At 36.3% G+C, this 22,594-nt stretch overlaps 1 protein-coding gene and 1 long non-coding RNA gene across 8 annotated transcripts in view; one reads left to right on the top strand and one right to left on the bottom strand.

The window, feature by feature from the left end:
• Window positions 1-22,594, top strand: part of LOC6586713 (mucin-5AC) — a 71,839-nt gene that overhangs the window by 10,279 nt on the left and 38,966 nt on the right. For 6 of the 7 annotated variants that reach the window (XM_044009377.1, XM_015160285.3, XM_044009376.1 and 3 more), the window contains 2 exons: window positions 19,278-19,583; window positions 19,646-21,015. The exons of the other annotated variant lie outside the window; for it this stretch is intronic. In XM_044009377.1, the coding sequence (XP_043865312.1) occupies window positions 19,278-19,583; window positions 19,646-21,015 (1,676 nt within the window). The remainder of the gene's footprint in view (window positions 1-19,277; window positions 19,584-19,645; window positions 21,016-22,594) is intronic. 7 annotated transcript variants of the gene reach the window in all.
• Window positions 11,467-11,813, bottom strand: LOC122757412. The gene is made up of 2 exons (XR_006357444.1): window positions 11,776-11,813; window positions 11,467-11,700 (listed from the first exon to the last, which is right to left on the bottom strand). It is a non-coding gene; the product is annotated as an uncharacterized LOC122757412 (long non-coding RNA).

Here is a 22,594-nt window from a genome sequence, read left to right as displayed (position 1 = left end):
TATAATCTAGCTTGCTATTCCAGCATTTATTTTCAATTTTTAGACAATTGTAGCCTATGTTTAGCAGATATAATTTTGATAAGGGTTTTAATCGATAACAAAATATTGAGAGTAGTTATCGATTATTGGAGACAAAATTTCCAAAATTTCTACCTCTTATATCTTCTGTGATCGACGCGTTTATACATACGGACAGACGGACAGGCGAGCAGAGCTAAATCGACTCATCTCGTCGCCCTGATCAAGAATATATATACTGTATGGGGTCTGCCACGCCTCCTTCTGCCTGTTACATACTCTTAACCAAACCGTTATACCTTGATTTCCCATTTTCAATGGGTTCAGGGTATAAACAGTCAAACCTCAAGTGACCGTGTGTAATCTAAAGGCTTTTAATATGCAATCGCTAACTCGTGAGTTTAATGACAAACGGACGGATAGGTAATACCTACTACACTTTTTATAATACAGTTTAGTGTTTTTTGTGATATTTCAGTTGAATTATATTCAAAATGTATATTCGCGAAATTGTATCATTTCTGGCACGTCAGGATAAAGTACATAAATTAGAGCGAGAAACAAACATAGTATGGAGATGGTTAATTGTATACATATTTTCACAGGCTCGGGTATTATTTCTCGTCAATAATTAAAGTATCAACATGCTTACATGCATACATACATATCAGAGCTTGCAAATGAGAGTTGATCGTTTTTCGTTTATTCTCTTCCTTGCATCATAACCAAAAAAAATTGTGCAGACACGTCTCGCTCTGAGCGTCACTCTCTGTTTTCTTTAGCATCTGTTTCGCTCAGACGCAATGCAGTGACTCATTCGTGTGACGCTCTCACATGAGTGTCGCGTAAAACTAACACGATTTTCCCTCACACAAAGCTTCTCAGCAAAAACACTTTGACTAAAAAACTCAGCAGAAAATGTTTTTGCCTTCGTGTGCATGTAAATACACGCATACATACATACAAAAAGAACGCAGCAATCGCGCGTGATTACCCATACAAACGCAACTTACCGTTTGCTTCATTTAACTCAAGCAAACGATCAGTGTTTGACTTGAGGAAACGAAAACAGAAATAACTGTCTCCCTCAGAGCGCGAGCGAGCTAAGCCAGACGCGACAAAAACAGTTTCTGTCTGAGTTTTTTTGACTGTGTCAGTGAAAGACACTTTTTTTCAGACAACGAAAAAGTGTTAACAGTTATTTGCGAGCTATGATACATATACATATTTTAGAGAGCAAAGCGCAGAGAGAGAGAGAGAGAGAGAGAGAGAGCAACAACAAAAAATTGAGCACAGAGGCATCTTTTGTTCATCTCCATCTCGATTAACCATCTCAGTCGAGCACATAAAGCGAAAGGATTGTGCTTTCGTATATTTTCTAAGTCAGAAGAATGCGAAGCTGTGTGGGTCGCAATGCTCGAAAAAAAAGTGCAAAAACCTTTACACTGCGTGTCCCGTCTATGTGTTCTCTGGTTAGTGTTATGGTATACATGACTATGCATGCAAAATTTCAGTTCTAGCTCGTATATCTTAAGAGATCTTGACGCTCATACGGACCTGATCAAGAATATATATACTTTATGGTGTCTGCGATGATTTCTTCTTCCTATCTTCATGAAACTTTCAGAACATGATCATAATGCTCAAATTTATATATTCTCCGAAGCACAAGTCTCTATTACTTGCAGTACGTTTTTTAGAAATTGGGGGCGTGGTATCCAAAATCAGTAAATTACAATATCTTCGTATTCATCAAATGTATGTGCACATTAAATCTGAAATTTCCAAGACTAAAATTTTTCAAATTAGGCTGTACAAACAAAATCATTTTATTGATAATTCTCGATGAGTCAGGAATCGGATAAGTTACTGAAAAAATATGATAAACTCGTACTGTGTATGGCATATACGAGTATACATGAGATCTCGGCGTTCACACAGAACAGAGGGACGGGCGGACAGGGCTATATTGACTCAGCTCGCCGCCCTAATCAAGAATATATATTCTTTGTGGGGTCTAGAACGCTTCCTTCTGCCTGTTACATACTTTTTACAAAGCCATCATATACAGATATTCCATTTTCAATGGGTTCATTATGTCTAAAATTTATATTTCGATATATGTTTTTAGAGGTCGAAATGAAATTAAAACTTCATTTACTTATACAGTCTAAAATATTTATACTAAAATATTTACATTAAAGGTACATACACATATATTAATTCCTTCCTTCCTGCTTCCTCAGATAAATTTAAACAATATCTTTTATTGTCACTCTGAACTGATCAGACATGTTAATTAACACAACGAGCTTATATTGGAGTGAGCTCAAGGCGTCATAGCTTACGGCCTTCAATAAAATGAGCGAGAATAAATGAAGCCATAAAACGGAATGAAAAGGATGCCAAAGCGTACAAGCGAATCACTCGAGTTTTTGCATGCATTTTCTACTCTGTATTTACTTGGCTTGACAAACTCAGTGAGCTGCGAGTGCTCAAACATACATGATTATATTTTAATATGCGCTCATTTTGCGTTACTCTCTCCCTCACTCTTTCTGTCTCCCTATGGCTACTCCCCCTATGTGCACAAGGAATTGTGCAGGAAAAATGGAATCTGTTCTGTATACACAGAATTTTTGAGGCTGTTTGCGAAAATATCAACTCATGTTCTCGCACTCACACTCCCACTCCTTCAATTCTGTTTTGCTCCGCTGAATATTTTGCCTTGAGTCATATACGAGCGCACTATTTCACTTAACCCGTTTTCGGCTTAGATTCTCTGTCAGTCATACATACACTGCGCGTCATCAGGTTAGCGTCCCCCCTTTACACTCAACCTCAATGTTAAATAAAACTTAAACCATCAGAGCTCTATCTTTAAATTTTTTATATATTTTATATATTTTTTTTTATATTGTACTACATATATTAATCTTTAAAATAAAAATTTAAAAAAAAATGGCTACTATAATAATAGGGAATATTTTTAAATAAATTTTTTTGTAAAATGTACAAAAAAAATGTAACAAAAATTTGGTCATCAGATTAGCGCCCCCTGTGATAATTTCAATTTAATTAAGTTGATGACCAAAAATAACACCTGTATATTAAGCTATTATTATTTTTAAGTAATATAAGTAGTGCGTAGTGCCGCCATTGCTTGAAATTACTTCAAAAATTTGATTAGGAATAGTGGAATTATAAAATATTTCAATATAATGAAAGGATATGGTTGACCAAGCGTGTTCAATACCTTCGATTAACTTTCCGGACTCATATACTTTTTTAGCCACTCCATGAGATCAATTTTTTGGCCCTGAATCTAAGATTTCAGGGATCGAGCGGTCTGAATTGGAGCATTATCATGCTGGAAAATCTAATGCCAGTTTTCAGAAGGTTTTAGAAATGCGGAACAGCAGTTTTAAACCCCGTGTTATAGTCTTATGCGTTCATGCGCGATGTCAAAAATTAAAGCTTGCAAGTGCCGTAATAAGATATTGCACCCTACACCAATGCCACACCACCCCCCGCCGCAGCGGCTTGGCAACCGCTCCAAATAAAGTTCTTCTATGAGTAGGTCATGGAAATAATAATTATAGCCATCAGTTCCTTCCAAATTCAATTTTTCTCATCAGAAAAGACAACATGCTGCCATTGGGTAGACCACGTTATTTATTTATTTATTTATTTATTTTCTTAAAGCTATTGACAAAAACGAGAGTCAATTTTAATTTAAACAAGTAAGAAAGCTCTAGTCGAGACTGCTCGACTACGAGATCCCCTGAACCCTTGGAGCAATAGATATTTCAATACTTTTTCGCGACTTTCAGCTTACACAAGAAACACGCACACACACACACACGCACGTACTCACACACAGGTATACATACACACACACGCATACAGACACACATACTCACACACACGCATACAGACACAAACGCATACACACACACACATACACACACACATACACATACAAGCAACCACGCATAAACACGCATGGGCTGCAGTGTGCGCTTACTATGAGAACTTAATTGTTTAATAACTTTTTTTATGGACGTACGATCTTCATGAAACTTTTAGATTATGATTATAACATGAATATGCATGTAATTTCCAAAGCACAAGTCTCTAGTATTTGAAATACGCTTTTTACAAAGGTGAGGGTGAGGGGGTGGATATAGAGATGGGGGGTAAATTTTAACAAAAACCGAAATTGTATAAATTGCATATAAGCATACATTAAAAATTTGGAGACTCTAGCAATAAAGGTGTAGAAGATATAATTTTATAACTGGGTTTCGATAAGGTTTTTTATCGATAAAAAAAGATCGAGATGAGTTATCGATTTTTAATGATAAACTTGATATGCGCGGTGTAATTACGGACATTTAAAAAAAAATTGAAGTCTCTAGCTCTTATATCTTCTGAAATCGACGCGTTCATACATACGGACAGACGGACAGACAGACGGACAGGGCCAAATCAACTCAGCTCGTCACCCTGATCAAGAATATATATACTTTGTGGGGTCTGCCACGCCTCCTTCTCCCTGTTACATACATTTCAACAAAACCATTATACCCTGATTTCCCATTGAAAATGGGTTCAGGGTATAAAAAGCCTATACAAAGTACACGATATAATTTCAATAGTAACACCAACCCGATGGGGGTATTTTATTTGCCAGTCCGGCCGGCTATGCCCACGTCTCACAGCCAAATATGGTCAGTGATACTATTGAAGCTATGAAAAGAAAGTGTTAGTAAGAAAACTTAAAAAAATAAAATATTAAAATGTAGGTTATTAAACAATATTTAGCATACTTAAAATAATTCTTAAAATTATTGCATATTTCTTTTCTCAGCATTACGACTGGTGTCTTTTTTTGTTGTTATTTCTTTATTACTCTTTGGCCGTTGATAAGCTCGTCTTAACACCGGTCTTATCCCTAATCTTGGTAGTCGATTCATGGGTATTCGAAGCTTCCCGAACTAATGCTCTTCTATTTGCTTGCAAAATCACTTGAATTTTGCCGCCTATATACTTTTTATACCCTGAACCCATTGAAAATGGGAAATCAGGGTATAATGGTTTTGTTAAAAGTATGTAACAGGAAGAAGGAGGCGTTGCAGACCCCACAAAGTATATATATTCTTGATCAGGGCGACGAGCTGAGTCGATTTGGCCCTGTCCGTCTGTCTGTCCGTCCGTCTGTATGTATGAACGCGTCGATCTCAGAGGATATAAGAGCTAGAGACTTGAAATTTTTTTCCTAGGTCCGTGTATATCACGCGCATATCAAGTTTTTCTCTAAATATCGATAACTACTCCCGATATTTTATTATCGATTAAAAACCTTATCGAAAGCTAGTTATTTAATTATATCTCCTACACCTTTAGAGCTAGAGCTTCCAAATTTTAAATGTAGACTTATATGTGATTTATATAATTTAGATTTTTGTTGTAATTTACCCCCCACCCCTATATCCACCCCCTCACCCTCACCTTTGTAAAAGGCGTATTTCAAGTACTAGAGACGTGTGCTTAGAGTGTACACCATATAATTTTCACCATATAATTAAGATTGTACGTCTAGAAATTAAATTATTCAACAAATAAATTCTTATAATGTTGCCCACACTACAGCGCAGCCCAAGAGCAGTCGCTGCGCAGTTAGCAGAGCGCGTTCTACTACGTGAGTGTGTATGTATGTGTGTCGAAAAGAAGTGCAAACTGATTAGAATATCAGATTAGAGGGTTCAGGGTATCTCCTAGTCGAGCAGTCTCGACTAGAGTCTTTTTACTTGTTACCATATTTTTCCTTATTTTTAAAAAAATTGCCAATTAGTTTTCTGTTTTTTCCTGTCTTTTTAGAAATTTTATGGTAGCATAGTCCAGATTCAAAGTGTGCCTCAATCTTTGATTTTTCAACCAAAGATAAAACTGTTTCTTTACCCATACTATAAATATATCGTATACTTTGAACTTCACAAAAAATTTGGTGAGTGTAATTGCCAAAATAAGCAAGATAATTACACTTGCATTTGGGGGCGCTAATCTGATGACGCATTCTTTGCGAAAATAAATGAGAATAGAAAATAAAACATAACGGGTTTTCACTCGCGCTTTTTTTTTGTGGGTATGAGAGACATCTCATATGATCATAATGTTATCAAAACTAAGTAGATGCGTGCAATAGGTAAAGAGAAAAAGAAAATGAGTGTAAGGGGGCGCTAACCTGATGACGCGCATTGTTAATTCGAAAACCGTTTTTCTAAAACTCATGCAACACTCTAGTATATACATATATACATACATACATGTGTTTTGCCAAAACAAATGGCATGACGCGCTTTTACTAGTTGAAGTAGGGAACATTATATACTTTAAAAACTATTTCTGATTTGATGAACATATGCTGTAGAGTTGCTAGGATATCTACAAAGAAAATTAATAAACAAAAATATTATTCAGCTTGTACATATATAAAAGTTCGCTTAATATCAAAAATGATAAGCACTGCCTGGACGCAGGCTCGAACTTGCAACTCAACAGACAATAAGCGCCGCAACCATGCTACTACCTTAACCTTTAGATCACTGATAGACTTGGTAGCATAGTTGCACATATAATACTTAAGTATTTCAGCTTCTACTTAAGTATTGTATGTGCAACTATGCTACCAAGTCTATCAGTGATCTAATGGTTAAGGTGGTAGCATGCTCACGGCGCTATTCAATCACCATTACAATTTCTTGAATACAACATGCCCATTTTAAAAGCGCTTAATTAAATAACTTAAGAGTCATTTAATATCTGTCAATTTAGTAAAAATAAAAATATTTCATATACTGGCACTTAAATTTAATAAATTTGTTCATTTCGCAAAACAAAACCTACACACTCTCACAGACATATCTACTGCTGCAGTGTTGACTTACTGTGGGAACTTCATTATTTGATAATTTTTCTTGTGAATGTACTTTCTTCATGAAACTTTCAGATCGTGATGATAACATTAATGTGTGTATATCTGCCAAAGCACTAGTATTTGAAATACGCCTTTTACAAAGGTGTGGGTGAAGGGGTGGATATAAGGGTGGGAGGTGAATTATAACAAAAATCGAAATTCTATACAGTACATATGGTCTACACATAAAATTTGGCGACTCTAGCTCTAAAGATATTGGAGATATAATTAAATAGCTTATTTTCGATAATGTTTTTAATCGATAACAAAATGACGGAAAAAGTTTGTCGATTTTTGAAGATAAACTCGATATTCGCGGTATATATACGGATATTTGAAAAAAAAAGTCTCTAGCTCTTATATTTTCTGAAATCGACGCATTCAAACATACAGACAGACAGACGGACTGGGCTAAATCGACTCAGCTCGTCGCCCTGATTAAGAATATATATACTTTGTGGGGTCTGCCACACCTCCTTCTGCCCGTTACATACATTTCAACAAAACCATTATACCCTGATTTCCCATTTTCAATGGGTCCAGGGTATAACAAGTAAGAAGGCTCTAGTCGAGCCTGCTCGACTAGGAAATACCCAGAATCCTCCAAGCTGATATTATAATCATTCTGAATTTCTTTTATGCCCACATATATACACACTTACACATGCATCCCCATCCTCGCATAAGCCCGCGTTCTCTTAACTGCGTAGTAAGCAGCGACTGCGCTTGGGCTGCGCTACAGTGTGAGAGTTTACTTCCTGAATAATGTTTGTAGTAGGACTATCTTCATGAAACTTTCAGAACGTGATCAAATTACTTTATTTCGACAATTGATAACTATCTTTTTGATGAATTGTTTAACCTGTCTATGTTTCAGATGAACTCCATTTTAAACCATCTAAATCGCACTTTAGATCTTGTGTTTGTTAATCATGATTCGCTCATTAATGTCGCGAGATCAACTCCTTTCTGCTTACCAGAGGATATGCATCACCCCACTTTAGAGGTTTTATTAACTGTTGATATTCCTCCCTCTAATACTCCAATGCCTTCTAAAATTAGTCGCTGTTATCGTAACTGGTCTATTTTATATGAGTCGGTTGATATTACGTTTTTTTATTCTACCTTAAACTCTATTCTGGATGTTTGTGTCCCTCTCTGCCGTAATTCGCCAGTTTCAAATAAGCCACCATGGTTTACCAAGACTCTTTCGAACTTGAGAAACATTAAAACTAAATGTTTTAAAAATTATAAAAAGTCTGGTTCAAGTGTTGACTGGTCCAAATTTCCATTGCCAAGTCAAACTTCAATCTTTTAAATTCTAGCTGTTATGAGAATTATCTCATACGTTGCAAACGTCAGTTTGCTCGAGATCCCAAACAATTTTACTCTTTTGTAAACTTGAAGCGTAAATCTTCTGGTTTGCCGTCCTCATTTGTCCTTGGTGGTGAAAAAACTTGCAATGACCAGGATTCCTCTGATCTTTTTGCTGATTTTTTTCAATCCACTTATTCTTCTGCTGATCTCTACAGCAACTCATATCCATATTCACTTCCTGAATATGGGTCTATAAATACTCCTAAAGTTTATGCAGCCTCTCTGGCTGCAGCCATTAGGACATTGAAATCATCTTTCTCTCCCGGTGCCGATAATATTCCAAGTTGTGTGATTAAAGAGTGCAGTGTTTCTCTTCAGTCACAATTACAAAAATTGTTTAACTTGTCCTTGGATACTTGTGTTCCCTTCAATTTGGAAAGAATCTTTCATTATTATTATCCTTATATAAAAAAGGTGGAAGATCTGAGATTTCCAATTATACAGGCATTGCGAAATTATCTGCTATTCCGAAGTTATTTGAGAAAATCATAACATCGGCCTTGCAGCATTTTTGCAAATCGATTATTCAACCATCTCAACATGGTTTTGTTCAAAATCGATCAACGTCCTCTAATTTACTTGAGTTTACTTCGCTTGTTAATGACAGTTTTTCTAAAAAAATGCAAACTGATATTATTTATACTGACTTCAGTAAAGCATTTGACTCAGTACATCATCACATACTAATTCTTATGCTTGAACGCTTAGGATTTTCACCTAGACTTGTGTCTTGGATTTCATCCTATTTAATGGGTAGAACCCAAAGAGTCTCGCTGAGAACAGCTATGTCTAAAGTTATTTTTGTTTCGTCTGGTGTACCTCAGGGTAGCCATTTGGGTCCATTGCTTTTTTCCTTTTTTATACCCTGAACCCATTTTCAATGGGAAATCAGGGTATAATGGTTTTGTTGAAATGTATGTAACAGACAGAAGGAGGCGTGGCAGACCCCACAAAGTATATATATTCTTGATCAGGGCGACGAGCTGAGTTGATTTGGCCCTGTCCGTCCGTTTGTCCGTATGTATGAACGCGTCGATTTCAGAAGGTATAAGAGCTAGAGACTTCAAATTTTTTTTTAAATGTCCGTAATTACAGCGCGCATATCAAGTTTATCATTAAAAATCGATAACTCATCACGATATTTTTTTATCGATAAAAACCCTTATCGAAACCCAGTTATAAAATTATATCTTCTACACCTTTATTGCTAGAGTCTCCAAATTTTTAATGTATGCTTATATGCAATTTATACAAATTATTATTTATGCAAATTTTTAATGTATGCTTATATGCAATTTATGCAATTTCGGTTTTTGTTAAAATTTACCCCCCACCCCTATATCCACCCCCTCACCCTCACATTTGTAAAAAGCGTATTTCAAATACTAGAGACTTGTGCTTTGGCAATTACATGCATATGTTATAATCATAATCTGAAAGTTTCATGAAGATCGTACGTCTATAAAAAAAGTTATTAAACAATTAAGTTCTCATAGTAAGCGCACACTGCAGCCCATGCGTGTTTATGCGTGGTTGCTTGTGTGTGTATGTTTGTGTATATGTGTGTGTGTATGCGTTTGTGTATGTATGCGTGTGTGTGTGTATGTATGCCTGTGTGTGCGTACGTGCGTGTGTGTGTGTGTGTGCGTGTTTCTTGTGTAAGCTGAAAGTCGCGAAAAATTATTGTAATATCTATTGCTACAAGGGTTCAGGGGATCTCGTAGTCGAGCAGTCTCGACTAAAATTTACCCCCCACCCCTATATCCACCCCCTCACCCTCACATTTGTAAAAAGCGTATTTCAAATACTAGAGACTTGTGCTTTGGCAATTACATGCATATGTTATAATCATAATCTGAAAGTTTCATGAAGATCGTACGTCCATAAAAAAAGTTATTAAACAATTAAGTTCTCATAGTAAGCGCACACTGCAGCCCATGCGTGTTTATGCGTGGTTGCTTGTGTGTGTATGTTTGTGTATGTGTGTGTGTGTATGCGTTTGTGTATGTATGCGTGTGTGTGTGTATGTATGCCTGTGTGTGCGTACGTGCGTGTGTGTGTGTGCGTGTTTCTTGTGTAAGCTGAAAGTCGCGAAAAATTATTGTAATATCTATTGCTACAAGGGTTCAGGGGATCTCGTAGTCGAGCAGTCTCGACTAGAGCTTTCTTACTTGTTATAAATGACCTTCCTAGTTGTATCTCGTATTCTACTATATTTATGTATGCTGATGATGTAAAACTTTGCCTTCCATACTCCAGTTCAATTGGACATCATCACCTTCAAGATGACATTAATGCATTTAAACTTTGGTGTGTGGTAAACCAGCTGGACTTAAATTGCTCAAAGTGTATGACAATGAACTTCAGTCGTACCGTTCCTCTATTTGTTGATTATAAAATTAGCAATATTTCCTTACGACGCATCTTTACAGTCAAGGATCTTGGTGTGTTCTTTGACTGTAAACTTTACTTTAATCTTCATATTTCTACCATCATTAATGATTGTGTGATTGGCTTTATTAAACGTTCACTTCGCTTGTGCGTCCTATCTTAGAGTATTGCTCAGTTGTATGGTCTCCGCAGCATAAACTGTATCAGGATTGTATTGAATCGGCCCAAAAAAATTTTCTTCTCTTTGCTTTAAGAGACCTTAGATGGGACAGTAATTTACCGTCTTATCATAGTAGTAGTTAAGCGCTCCCGTACTAGAGTACTAGTGATTGGGGGACGCTGTGTTGGGTTCTTGTGAATATATAACAACTTCGTGTTCAATGAAATAATATATTTTATATAATTTGGAACAATAGGTCTAAACTCTCTCTAGTCCGAATATAAACTGAACTAAATCTGTTCAACTGGTTTGGTTCTCCCCTTGAATGTCTGACTGGACTCTCCAGCCTCCTTAGATTGTTGAAAGTCTTAACTCTTCCCCATCTAAATATCTGCGTCCCGCAGATCAGGGTGCATATATCCATTTTAACGATATTCATCCAATATAAATTGTCCAATATAATGATAATTATCCAATATAAATTGCCCAATATAATGATATTTATCCAATACGATATCCATCCAATATAAATTGTCCAATATAATGATAATTATCCAATATAAATTTATTATCCAGAGTCCATAAATTAGCATAAAGAGGGCCATCGATATCCACCTTCAAGTTAATTCAAAGCATTCATAGTTCCATACATTTAGTATTCATTTGTGTTGGATGACAATACATCCAACATTGTACCATGAATGATCGAAACTAGGAGGGATATACCACGTGTAAAATGCTGTGGATGCTATGGGTGCTAAGGAAGTTAAGGAAGCTAAAAGATTATTGCAATATAATTAAATGTGCTAAGGGTGCTAGGAAGTCAAGGAAGTTAAAAGAGGATTATTACAATATAATTAAATGTGCATTTTCCTTTTTTTTCCTATTTTCTTAAATCTGATTTATGAAGAATTTTTCCAGTTTTTGTTTTGTTGATAATCATTAATTCCACGAGACATATATTTTTATTTTTAGGTTTGCTAACTGTTAACATCCTCGGTAGGTCACCGTTTAGTCCCCTTATGAAAACATCTAAAGCTCTATCTCTATATGATTCTATTAATGCGGACAATACTACGACTCATTGTTCGCTTGCCTTTAAGGCCTGTAAAATTAAAGAAAACTGACTATTAACTTGCTTATAGTATATAGTTTCCAAGTCGTCGGTTTTTTTTAAGTTTTCTTATTAACACTTTCTTTTTATAGCTTCATTAGTATCACTGACCATATTTGGCTGTGAGACGTGAGCATAGCTGGCCAGACTGGCAAATAAAATACCCCCATCGGGTCGGTGTTACTATTGAAATTATATCCTGTACTTTGTTTAGGGTTTTCTTTTGCTTTAAGAAATAAATAAATAAATATGGTTAAAGTATGTGTACATTCCAAAGCAGAAGTCTCTAGTACTTAAAACACGGTTTTTTTTTACAAAGGGGGCGTGGTATCCTAAATCTGTAATTTCCGAAATCTTTGTATTCATCAAATGTATATATAAAATAAATCTGAAGTCTCTAGGTCTAAAAGTGTTCAATTCAGGCTGAATGATTCCTTCTGCCTGTTACATACTTTTCACAAAACCAATATCTATCTTCTTCTTCTATCTTCTAAATATATAAAAGACAGTTGTGTAAAAGTGCTCCTCCACTTATAACTCGAGATCTGCTGGACCAATTTTCATGGTTTTTAATTGGTTGGATTTGTCTCCGCTACGAGTGGGATAGTAGATCTTAAAAATACTGAAAAAATTTGACGAATACTTGAAAAACGCGGTTTTTTCCCTAAAGATTCAAATTTCTATTAATACTCAGTAGGCTTGATAACAGTGACAGCTTTCGGTCCTGCTCTCATATTATACAATAGTATAGAAGTAAATAAACAAATGTAGTCAGTCAGTCTACGGCACAGCCTCAGGCGAACCTGACTATTCATAAAAAAAAGCACATTTGATAAAAATAATACGCGTGCGTACAGAAGCTAAATATCTTGAAAGTTCAGGTATTTGTTTGTCTCAAACATAAATTTGTGTAAATTATTTATATTTATATTTCTTGATTGTTTTATGTGGTTTTGTGCGAGGGCATATTCAGTGTTACTATTGATAACAAGTAAGAAAGCTCTAGTCGAGACTACTCGACTACGAGATCCCCTGAACCCTTGGAGCAATAGCTATTTCAATAATTTTTCGCGTCTTACAGCTTACACAAGAAACACGCACACACACACACACACGCGCACGCACACACAGGCATACATACACATACACACACACACACACACACACACACACATACACAAACAATTACATACATATACACACACACAAGCATAAACACGCATGGGCGGCAGTGAGCGCTTACTATGAGAACTTAATTGCTTAATAACTTTTTTGTGGACGTACGATCATCATGAAACTTTTAGATTATGATTATGACATGGATATGCATGTAATTGCCAAAGCACAAGTCTCTAGTATTTGAAATACGCTTTTTACAAAAGTGATGGTGAGGGGGTGAATTTAGAGGTGGGGGGTAAATTTTAACAAAAACCGAAATTGTATAAATTGCATATAGGCATACATTAAAAATTTGGAGACTCTAGCAATAAAGGTGTAGAAGATATAATTTTATAACTGGTTTTCGATAAGGTTTTTTATCGATAAAAAAATATCGGGACGAGTTATCGATTTTTAATGATAAACTTGATATGCGCGCTGTAATTACGAACATTTAAAAAAAAAATTTGAAGTCTCTAGCTCTTATATCTTCTGAAATCGACGCGTTCATACATACGGACAGACGGACAGACGGACGGACGGACAGACGGACAGACGGACAGACGGACAGACAGACGGACAGGGCCAAATCAACTCAGCTCGTCGCCCTGATCAAGAATATATATACTTTATGGGGTCTGCCACGCCTCCTTCTGCCTGTTACATACATTTCAACAAAACCATTATACCCTGATTTCCCATTGAAAATGGGTTCAGGGTATAAAAATGACGCGTCCTAGAAGATCTAATCTTTCCCGACGGACCCATAATGCAATTAGGAATCGGAATATCGCGAGTCAATTATCTGACGAAAAACGATAAATCGCCCGAGAAAAGCGCCGCGTTAGTACCCAGCAAAGAAAGGCCTTAATTCGTGCTTCTCAAAGAGAGGCAGCCCGTGAAACGGCAATAAGAAATGGTTCAAGGATTGATCTGAATCAAGCAGCGTTTCGATATGATTGCACCATTGACTACAGCTCGAATCGTTTAGTTTGCATTGGTCCAATGGACGTTCTTTGCCAGCATTGTGGCGCATTGAAGTTTGCTGGTGAAACGCCCGTTCTGTGCTGCCTTAGTTGTAAAGTGACATTGCCATTAGTGGTCCCGCCACCAGAGCCATTGCGTTCCCTGCTTTATGGCGAAACACTAGAATCACGACATTTTCTAGGGAACACTCCAAAATGCAATGCCTGTTTCCAAATGACTTCATTTGGGGCGGAAACTTTTGAGACGGATATAATCCGACATTTAAGGTAATTTACGTTAAACAAGTAAGAAAGCTCTAGTCGAGACTACTCGACTACGAGATCCCCTGAACCCTTGGAGTAATAGCTATTTCAATAATTTTTCGCGTCTTTCAGCTTACACAAGAAACACGCACACACACACACACACATACATACACACACACACACACACATGCACACACACACACACACACACACACACACACACACACACACACACACATACACACACACACACACATACACACACACATACACAAACACATACACACACAATCAAAAAACGCATAAACACGCATGGGCGGCAGTGAGCGCTTACTATGAGAACTTAATTGCTTAATAACTTTTTTGTGGACGTACGATCTTCATGAAGATTATGATTATAACATGGATATGCATGTAATTGCTAAAGCACAAGTCTCTAGTATTTGAAATACGCTTTTTACAAAAGTGATGGTGAGGGGGTAAATTTAAGGGTGGGGGTTAAATTTTAACAAAAACCGAAATTGTATAAATTGCATATAAGCATACATTAAAAATTTGCATAAATAATAATTTGTATAAATTGCATATAAGCATACATTAAAAATTTGGAGACTCTAGCAATAAAGGTGTAGAAGATATAATTTTATAACTGGTTTTCGATAGGGTTTTTTTATCGATAAAAAAGATCGTGATGAGTTATCGATTTTTAATGATAAACTTGATATGCGCGCTGTAATTACGGACACTTTAAAAAAATTTGAAGTCTCTAGCTCTTATATCTTCTGAAATCGACGCGTTCATACATACGGACAGACGGACAGGGCCAAATCAACTCAGCTCGTCGCCCTGATCAAGAATATATATACTTTGTGGGGTCTGCCACGCCTCCTTCTGCCTGTTACATACATTTCAACAAAACCATTATACCCTGATTTCCCATTGAAAATGGGTTCAGGGTATAAAAATTGTATTTTCTATGATTGTAAAAAAAAAATAAATAAATTTGGAATAATGTAGTTTGTTAGATTTCTGTAAAAAGTGATTGTAAATCTAACTATAACTATGGCTTTGAATTTAAAGATTCAAGGCTAGATTTGCCATCCCATTGAATCATTGCAACCTATTGAAGATGCACAGCACAAATTCTTGCAAATATACTTCATGGGCAATATGGAAGAACAACTTGACCGGTGTCAAGAAATCAACACAGCTATGAAAAGAGCAATTCTCCAAGATTTGCAGCAAATGCTTCACGAACTTCATGCATTGGTCAAGCTGTTCAAAACTGCTTTAGAGCGCATGCCAAGAGATGACTATAAAGTAGTAATCAGAGCAGATAAAAGACCAGCTGGAACACATGAACGCACATTTAATGCTCCAACAATCGGTAATAGCTGTATTCCTGTTGACGAATCGAGTGGCTTGATTTCATATCCTCAAAATTTTTGCAATTTCGTCTCATCAAAAGATGAGCTTATCAACAAAGTATTTCCGAATATCATTGCTTTCCACAAAAATACTAAATGGTTAAGTGAGCGAGCAATTTTGGCGGCTATAAATAAAGAGGTGGATGACCTTAATTTTATAATTCAAAATAAAATCGTTGGTACTCTGTATTCATTCAAATCTATCGACTGTGTAACAAACGAAGAAGAAGCCACTAATTATCCAACTGAATTTTTGAACTCGTTGGATGTGCCTGGTTTACCACCGCACAATTTACAACTGAAGGTTGGCTCGGTAGTTATCATTCTTAGAAATTTAAACCAACCAAAACTGTGCAATGGAACGCGTTTGGTGATAAGAAAACTGATGAGCAATGTGATTCACGCGTCGATACTCAAAGGAAAATTTAAAGATGAGGAAGTTCTTATTCCTAGGATTCCGATGATCCCAACAGATATGCCCTTTGAGTTTAAACGAATTCAATTCCCGATTCGTCTTGCCTTCGCCATGACGATCAACAAATCACAGGGCCAATCTTTGACTATTTGTGGCCTCAATCTAGAAAATGCGTGTTTTTCTCATGGTCAATTGTACGTAGCATGCTCACGTGTTGGCAAACCATCCGCATTATTTGTTCTTGCACCTGACCAAAAAACAAAGAATGTCGTTTACCACAATGTGCTTGAATGAAAATCCGATTAATAAATTAATCAGAGTGTATCCCAACCTGAACAACATAGCTTTCAACAATTTTTTACCTAGAAATAATGGATGGGGCAATGCAACGTTTGCCGGGCCAGCTAGTATACATTAAATCTGAAGTCTCTAGGTCTAAAAGTGTTCAATTCAGGCTGAATGATTCCTTCTGCCTGTTATATACTTTTCACAAAACCATTATACCCTGATTTACTATTTACTATTTAATTGTAAACAACGTTTTCATTCGAGTACTGGATAGCTAATGCTCCCCGTATTTTATTCAAATAAAGTCTTAGCCTAAAATACATAAAGTTTACATAAAGAATTCTGTCGCTAAAAGCAGCGGCAGAATGGGAGTATATAGCATGCTGTATGTGTGTGTATATATTTGTTTGTATGCATATGCATATACATTTTAGCGTTTAAGCTGCGGCGTGGACAAGAACGTAACAATGCTTACGTTGCAGATCCCACGCTGCAGGCCGGTCTATACATAAGTGACAGATCATATTACGGCACTTATGTATAGCTGTTATAATATAAATAAAGCAACAAAGTCTTGCTATGTTGTGAGCATGATACTCTTACTTATATTTCGGGCATATGTCAACATCATATATTGTATACACTACAATATTGTGAGCATATGCTTATATGTCATACAACATACTACATAATATTTTCAATGGGTTCAAGGTTCGTTATCGACTTTGCTCTAAAACTCGAACCAAGACCTCACGACTTAATGCGGTGCGCCTCGCCTTTAGTAAGAACTCCACTGGACTGTTGCAAAACGACGTAGCAAAACTGAAATACGTTCACTGCTACAGCGCCATCTAGCAAATCTAAACTAAACTAACGACTCTGAATTTTAACACTTAAATCGCAATGTGATTCTAAGAATATGTTGGAATGTATGTGTGCACACGTACAGGAAAAATGTGGTTGATGCACGTGCGGTTTTTAATTGACCAGACATTTGGTTAATTTATTAACGTCAATTGACTTAAGGGAATTTAATGAAACTTTCAGCATATGATCTACATATTCTATAGAATATTTGACATTTGAAAGAAAATTCCAAATCATTCATAATAAGATATACTGGCATCTGACCTTCACTAGGGAGTTTGGTGAATTTGGAGCCGGTATCCAAGAAATAAGAAAAATCGATATTGTATAAAATTCATCAGAATCTATATTTAATTTGGAAACCAGTTTTAAAGATGTAAGAGATATAATTTTATAGCTGACTTTCGATAGGGTTTTTAATTAATAACAATATGACGGGATGGTTTATCGATTTTTGGAGATACACGATATGCGCGCTTTATATACGGACATTTAAAAAATAGTTAGGTCTCTAGCTTTTATATCTTCTGAGATCGACGCGTTCATACATACGGACAGAAGGACTCAGCTCGTCGCTCTTATCAAGAATATATGTATCTTATACGGTCTGCCACGCCTCTTTCTGCCAGTTACATACCTATAACAATACAATTATACCTCAATTTCCCATGCGTAATCCCGTCAAGGGGTTCAGGGTATAAAGATATGTAGTCGCTAAGTAGCGTAATTGACATGGCAAATAATTGTGTCGCCTATAGATTTAGTTTTGAATACTATTGATTCTGGGGAGCTAAATATCATGTTGCCGTAAAAAGATAAGTATGTATAGTATATAAATATGTAGAATAAGGTAGCTGTAAGTTTTCATTTATATACCCTGAACCCATTGAAAATGGGAAATCAGGGTATAATGGTTTTGTTAAAAGTATGTAACAGGAAGAAGGAGGCGTGGCAGACCCCACAAAGTGTATATATTCTTGATCAGGGTGACGAGCTGAGTCGATTTGGCCCTGTCCGTCTGTCCGTATGTTTGAACGCGTCGATTTCCGAAGATATAAGAGCTAGAGATTTGAATTTTTTTTAAATGACTTTATATACAGCGCGGATGTCGAGTTTGCTTTTAAAATTCGATAAATCATCCCGTTATGTTTTTATCGAATAAAAACATTCAAGTTCAAGTCAGATGCCACTACAGCTAATTGTGAATAATTTTTTTAAATTTCTCAAATATTCAATATAATATGTTTCATTAAATTCCATTAAGTCAAAAATTAATTAAAAATCATCAAATATTTGGCCAATTAACAAACGCACGTGCAGCAGCTACAACAGCATCGTATACGTGTGCACACATACATTCAAACTTCTTCTGGAACATTCTTTGAATCACATCAGCTGTTAGTTTGGTTTAGTTTTGGTAGATGGCGCAGCAGCAGTGAATCTATTTGAGTTTTGCGTGAGTGAGGTGGCGTAGTGTGTTAGCGGCATAACGCTCGATCGAGAAGTCGCGGGTTCGAATCCCGAGCGGTGCAACTTATGTTAATTTTTTTAATTATTTCAAAATATTTTTATATTTTATTAAGTGAGTTTTGTATTTCATTTATATTTTTAAATACATCGAAAATGGGCATTTTTATTAGTTGGGTTCAGGGTAGTATCTAGTCGAGCACTCTCGACTAGAGTTTTCTTACTTGTTAAACTTATTGCTTTCGTTTTTTTAAATACTGTTTTTTAATGTTATCAGATATTGTCAAAAATGTTAATTGAACAGATTTCCAAAACTGACTGACTTGGTTTTTAATGCACTCTTCTGAACAATTACTTAATTTAACGAATTGTATACCACAACAGACTAGTCGAACAGGATGTTTAACTGTAAATGTGTGCGACATCGATACTTTAACGGGTTTATCAATGCCAGATGCAAGTCCTCCGTTAACCACTTTACCTGGTACAGCACCAAATGGATGTCGTACAACGGTCAACGAGATTGAGATTACAGCCGAATCTACAAACATTCAAACTGTAAGTTTGATATCAACAACACTCTTAACGTCGAAGCCTGCAACACCTAATGGAGATAACCAACATTTAAATACGGGGACAGATAATGTACCACATACCATAAAACATCCTTCTGTCACATGCTCTACACCAGTAAGTAAAGTTACCTTTGTAATATATGAGTTCTGTTTTAAAATTCTTTGGATATCACTTAGGTAACAAGCGCAAGCATTTCTGATTGCGAATCGTACCTTGCTTCGGAGTCTGCACATTGTGGGCTTGAACTAACTCAATGCACAACTACAAAAGGAACAACTTTAAGCTCAAAAAAAATTGTAACATCACATGGAATGGACACAATTTCTTTGGGTCCCCCTTTAACTCCCGTTACTATAGCATCATTACATGGATCATTTGCGGACCGAACGTCTAATGTAGTTCTATCAACAAACTATAACTCAAATGATTATCAACAGCTAATTATTGATGGGAGAACAACCGCTGGTGCTGTAGAGCCGCAGAAGAATGTAAATGTTTCTTTGTCAACATCTTCTTCTTCAGTCGCCAATGGATTCGTCTGTAGTCACTCATCTGTCAGTTCTGCAACGTCAATAGCTGCTGGAAAAAGTCTACTGAATGTTTCTCCTCATTCAGGAAATAAGGTGTTGCCCATCCCATCTAATACGGTAGTTGGTTCCGTTGTAGTGGCGGCCTCTACCACAACGAAAACATCTGTTAGTACAGGAACTAGTTCAGTAGGGGCAGCCGGCTCTTCATTGGTGTTTCATGGGGCAGCCCCACTGATGTCTCACTCGAGTGCAGGGTTGCCCATGTTAATTCAAGCAACGCCATACCGCTCACCTTTCCCTAATTATTCAACTTTATATACACCCTATAATAACATAACTCATGGACAATACCTTCCATCAGTGATATCAATGGGAAATTCTAATACCTCATCTTTATCTCAACGGTCGGATAGTCGCAACTGTCGGGAGACGCAGCCAATGACATCTTTAAAAATGCCAGTAACAAGTGCATCAACACTGAATCAGCAAAGTGCTAATAACATTGCAGGATTGCGACCTATAACACCACTAGGCTATATGATTAGCAACAATAGTACAACGCAGGTATTAGGGACCATTCCTATAACAACAACAACGACCGTACCTTCGTTACATTCGACACAGTCACATCTCTTACCAGCTGCATTTAGTACTTCAACCCCTGGACCACCAATTTCAACAACACAATTATCGACTTCCGCAGGAATTACAGTTGTTACTTCGCAGACGCAACCTTGTGCACCAATTCTTCCTCAAACTGGATATCAATCCCATGTTCCTCAAGTAATAAACTCATATCCACAGTTCGCGCATTCAACATCGACAACCCAACAGTCACTTTTGCGTTGTACTACCACTTCAACGATTAGTACAAGTAATGCATCAGTCCTTACTGTACAGAGTTTAATAACAGCGACGCCATCGCCTTCAATAAACACCTCTGTTGCGCCATCATCTGTGATTCAAAAAATACTTTCGCCTAAAATTGACAGTAGAGATCGCGATACAAGTTACAGGTATTCATATTTTTTCTATGTTATAAATATATATATTTATATAAATACATATGAGTAAGGTGTAAAATTGACTTATTGATTCGATAGAATGTCTAATCAACATTTAAATTGTATTGTTTTCTTTATATATTTTTAATAATATATAAAATTAGGAACGCATGACCTTAGTCCCGTTTTCGCAATCCTTAATTTTAAAATCATTTCATACATTTTTGCCCAGTATCTACAGTATAAAAAGCAAAGAACGAAATAATATCAAATATGTATACATACATAAAAGAGTAAAATAAACTACATTCGGGGTACCCAGTAGGAATCCCCTGAGCCCCATCCGATACTTATACTTCAGCAAAAAAATTATACAAAAATATATAAAATCATTTTCATAATCAATAGTGTGTTGGGGTCTAAAATACTCTTTTCTGCCTGCTGGTGATTTAATAATAATTTTCATGGCGCAAAAAGTAAAAAAGTTTCGCCCACTAAGAACAGTAAAAACTTTTCCAATAAAATTGTTTATACATATATGAATTTAAAGTTTTTAGACTACGGTAATTCCACAGCGATGCGTTCCGGGCGAAACACAGTTTTTGCATGTAAAAACTCCAACGAAGTAAAATATACATTGACTGACAAACAATGTAAAAAGAAGTAAAAAGACTAGTCGAGACTGCTCGGTTAGGAGATACAAAGAACTCTCTAATCAGTCTCCATTTCTTTTATGTGCACATACATACACATGCATCCACATGCACGCATAAGCATGTGCTCTGCTAACTGCGTAATGAGCAGCGACTGCGCTTTGACAATATTATGAGATTTTACTTGTTGAATAATTTTTGTACTAGGACTATCTTCATGAAACTTAGAACGTGATCATAATGCTCAAATGTATGTATATTTCAAAGATCAAGTCTCTAGTACTTGAAATACTTTAATTACAAATCGGCGGCGAAGGGGACATGGTATCCAAAATCTTTGTATTCTTGAAATGTATATACACAGTAAAATTTTTTTAATTAGGCTGAAAAAAATGTATTTATCGATTATCCTCGATAAAAAAAATATCGAATGAGTTAACAAAAAATATGATAAACTCGTACTGCGTATGATATACAAGAGTCTACGGTCAAAATTTCTCTCTAGCTCTTATAACTTCTGAGATCTAGGCGTTCATACGGACGGACAAACGGACAGGGCTATATCGACTCAGCTCGTTACTCTATGGGGTCTGCGATGATTCCTTCTGCCTGTTACACACTTTTTAGAAAACCATTATACCCTGAATTACCATTTTCAATGGGTTCAGGGTATACAAAATAAATGAAAGAGATACCCTGAGTACGTGTGGTGATGACAATCATCTCACACTTCTCTGATCCATACACAGCATAATCACACGCACTCATTGGCACTTAGTTGTTACGCAAATTTTCTTGTAGATAAATTTGTATACCCTAAACCCATTGAAAATGGGAAATGGGTATAATGGTTTTGTGAAAAGTATGTAACAGGTCTCCTAGTTTAGCAGTCTCGACTAGAGCCTTACATGTTTTTGTCTTACCATACATATATATAA

Source organism: Drosophila mojavensis, unplaced genomic scaffold (genome assembly GCF_018153725.1).
Source record: "Drosophila mojavensis isolate 15081-1352.22 unplaced genomic scaffold, ASM1815372v1 contig_72, whole genome shotgun sequence".
NCBI lineage: Eukaryota > Metazoa > Arthropoda > Insecta > Diptera > Drosophilidae > Drosophila > Drosophila mojavensis.
The sequence above is the reverse complement of the archived record's forward strand: the minus strand, read 5'-3'. Positions and strand labels throughout refer to the sequence as shown.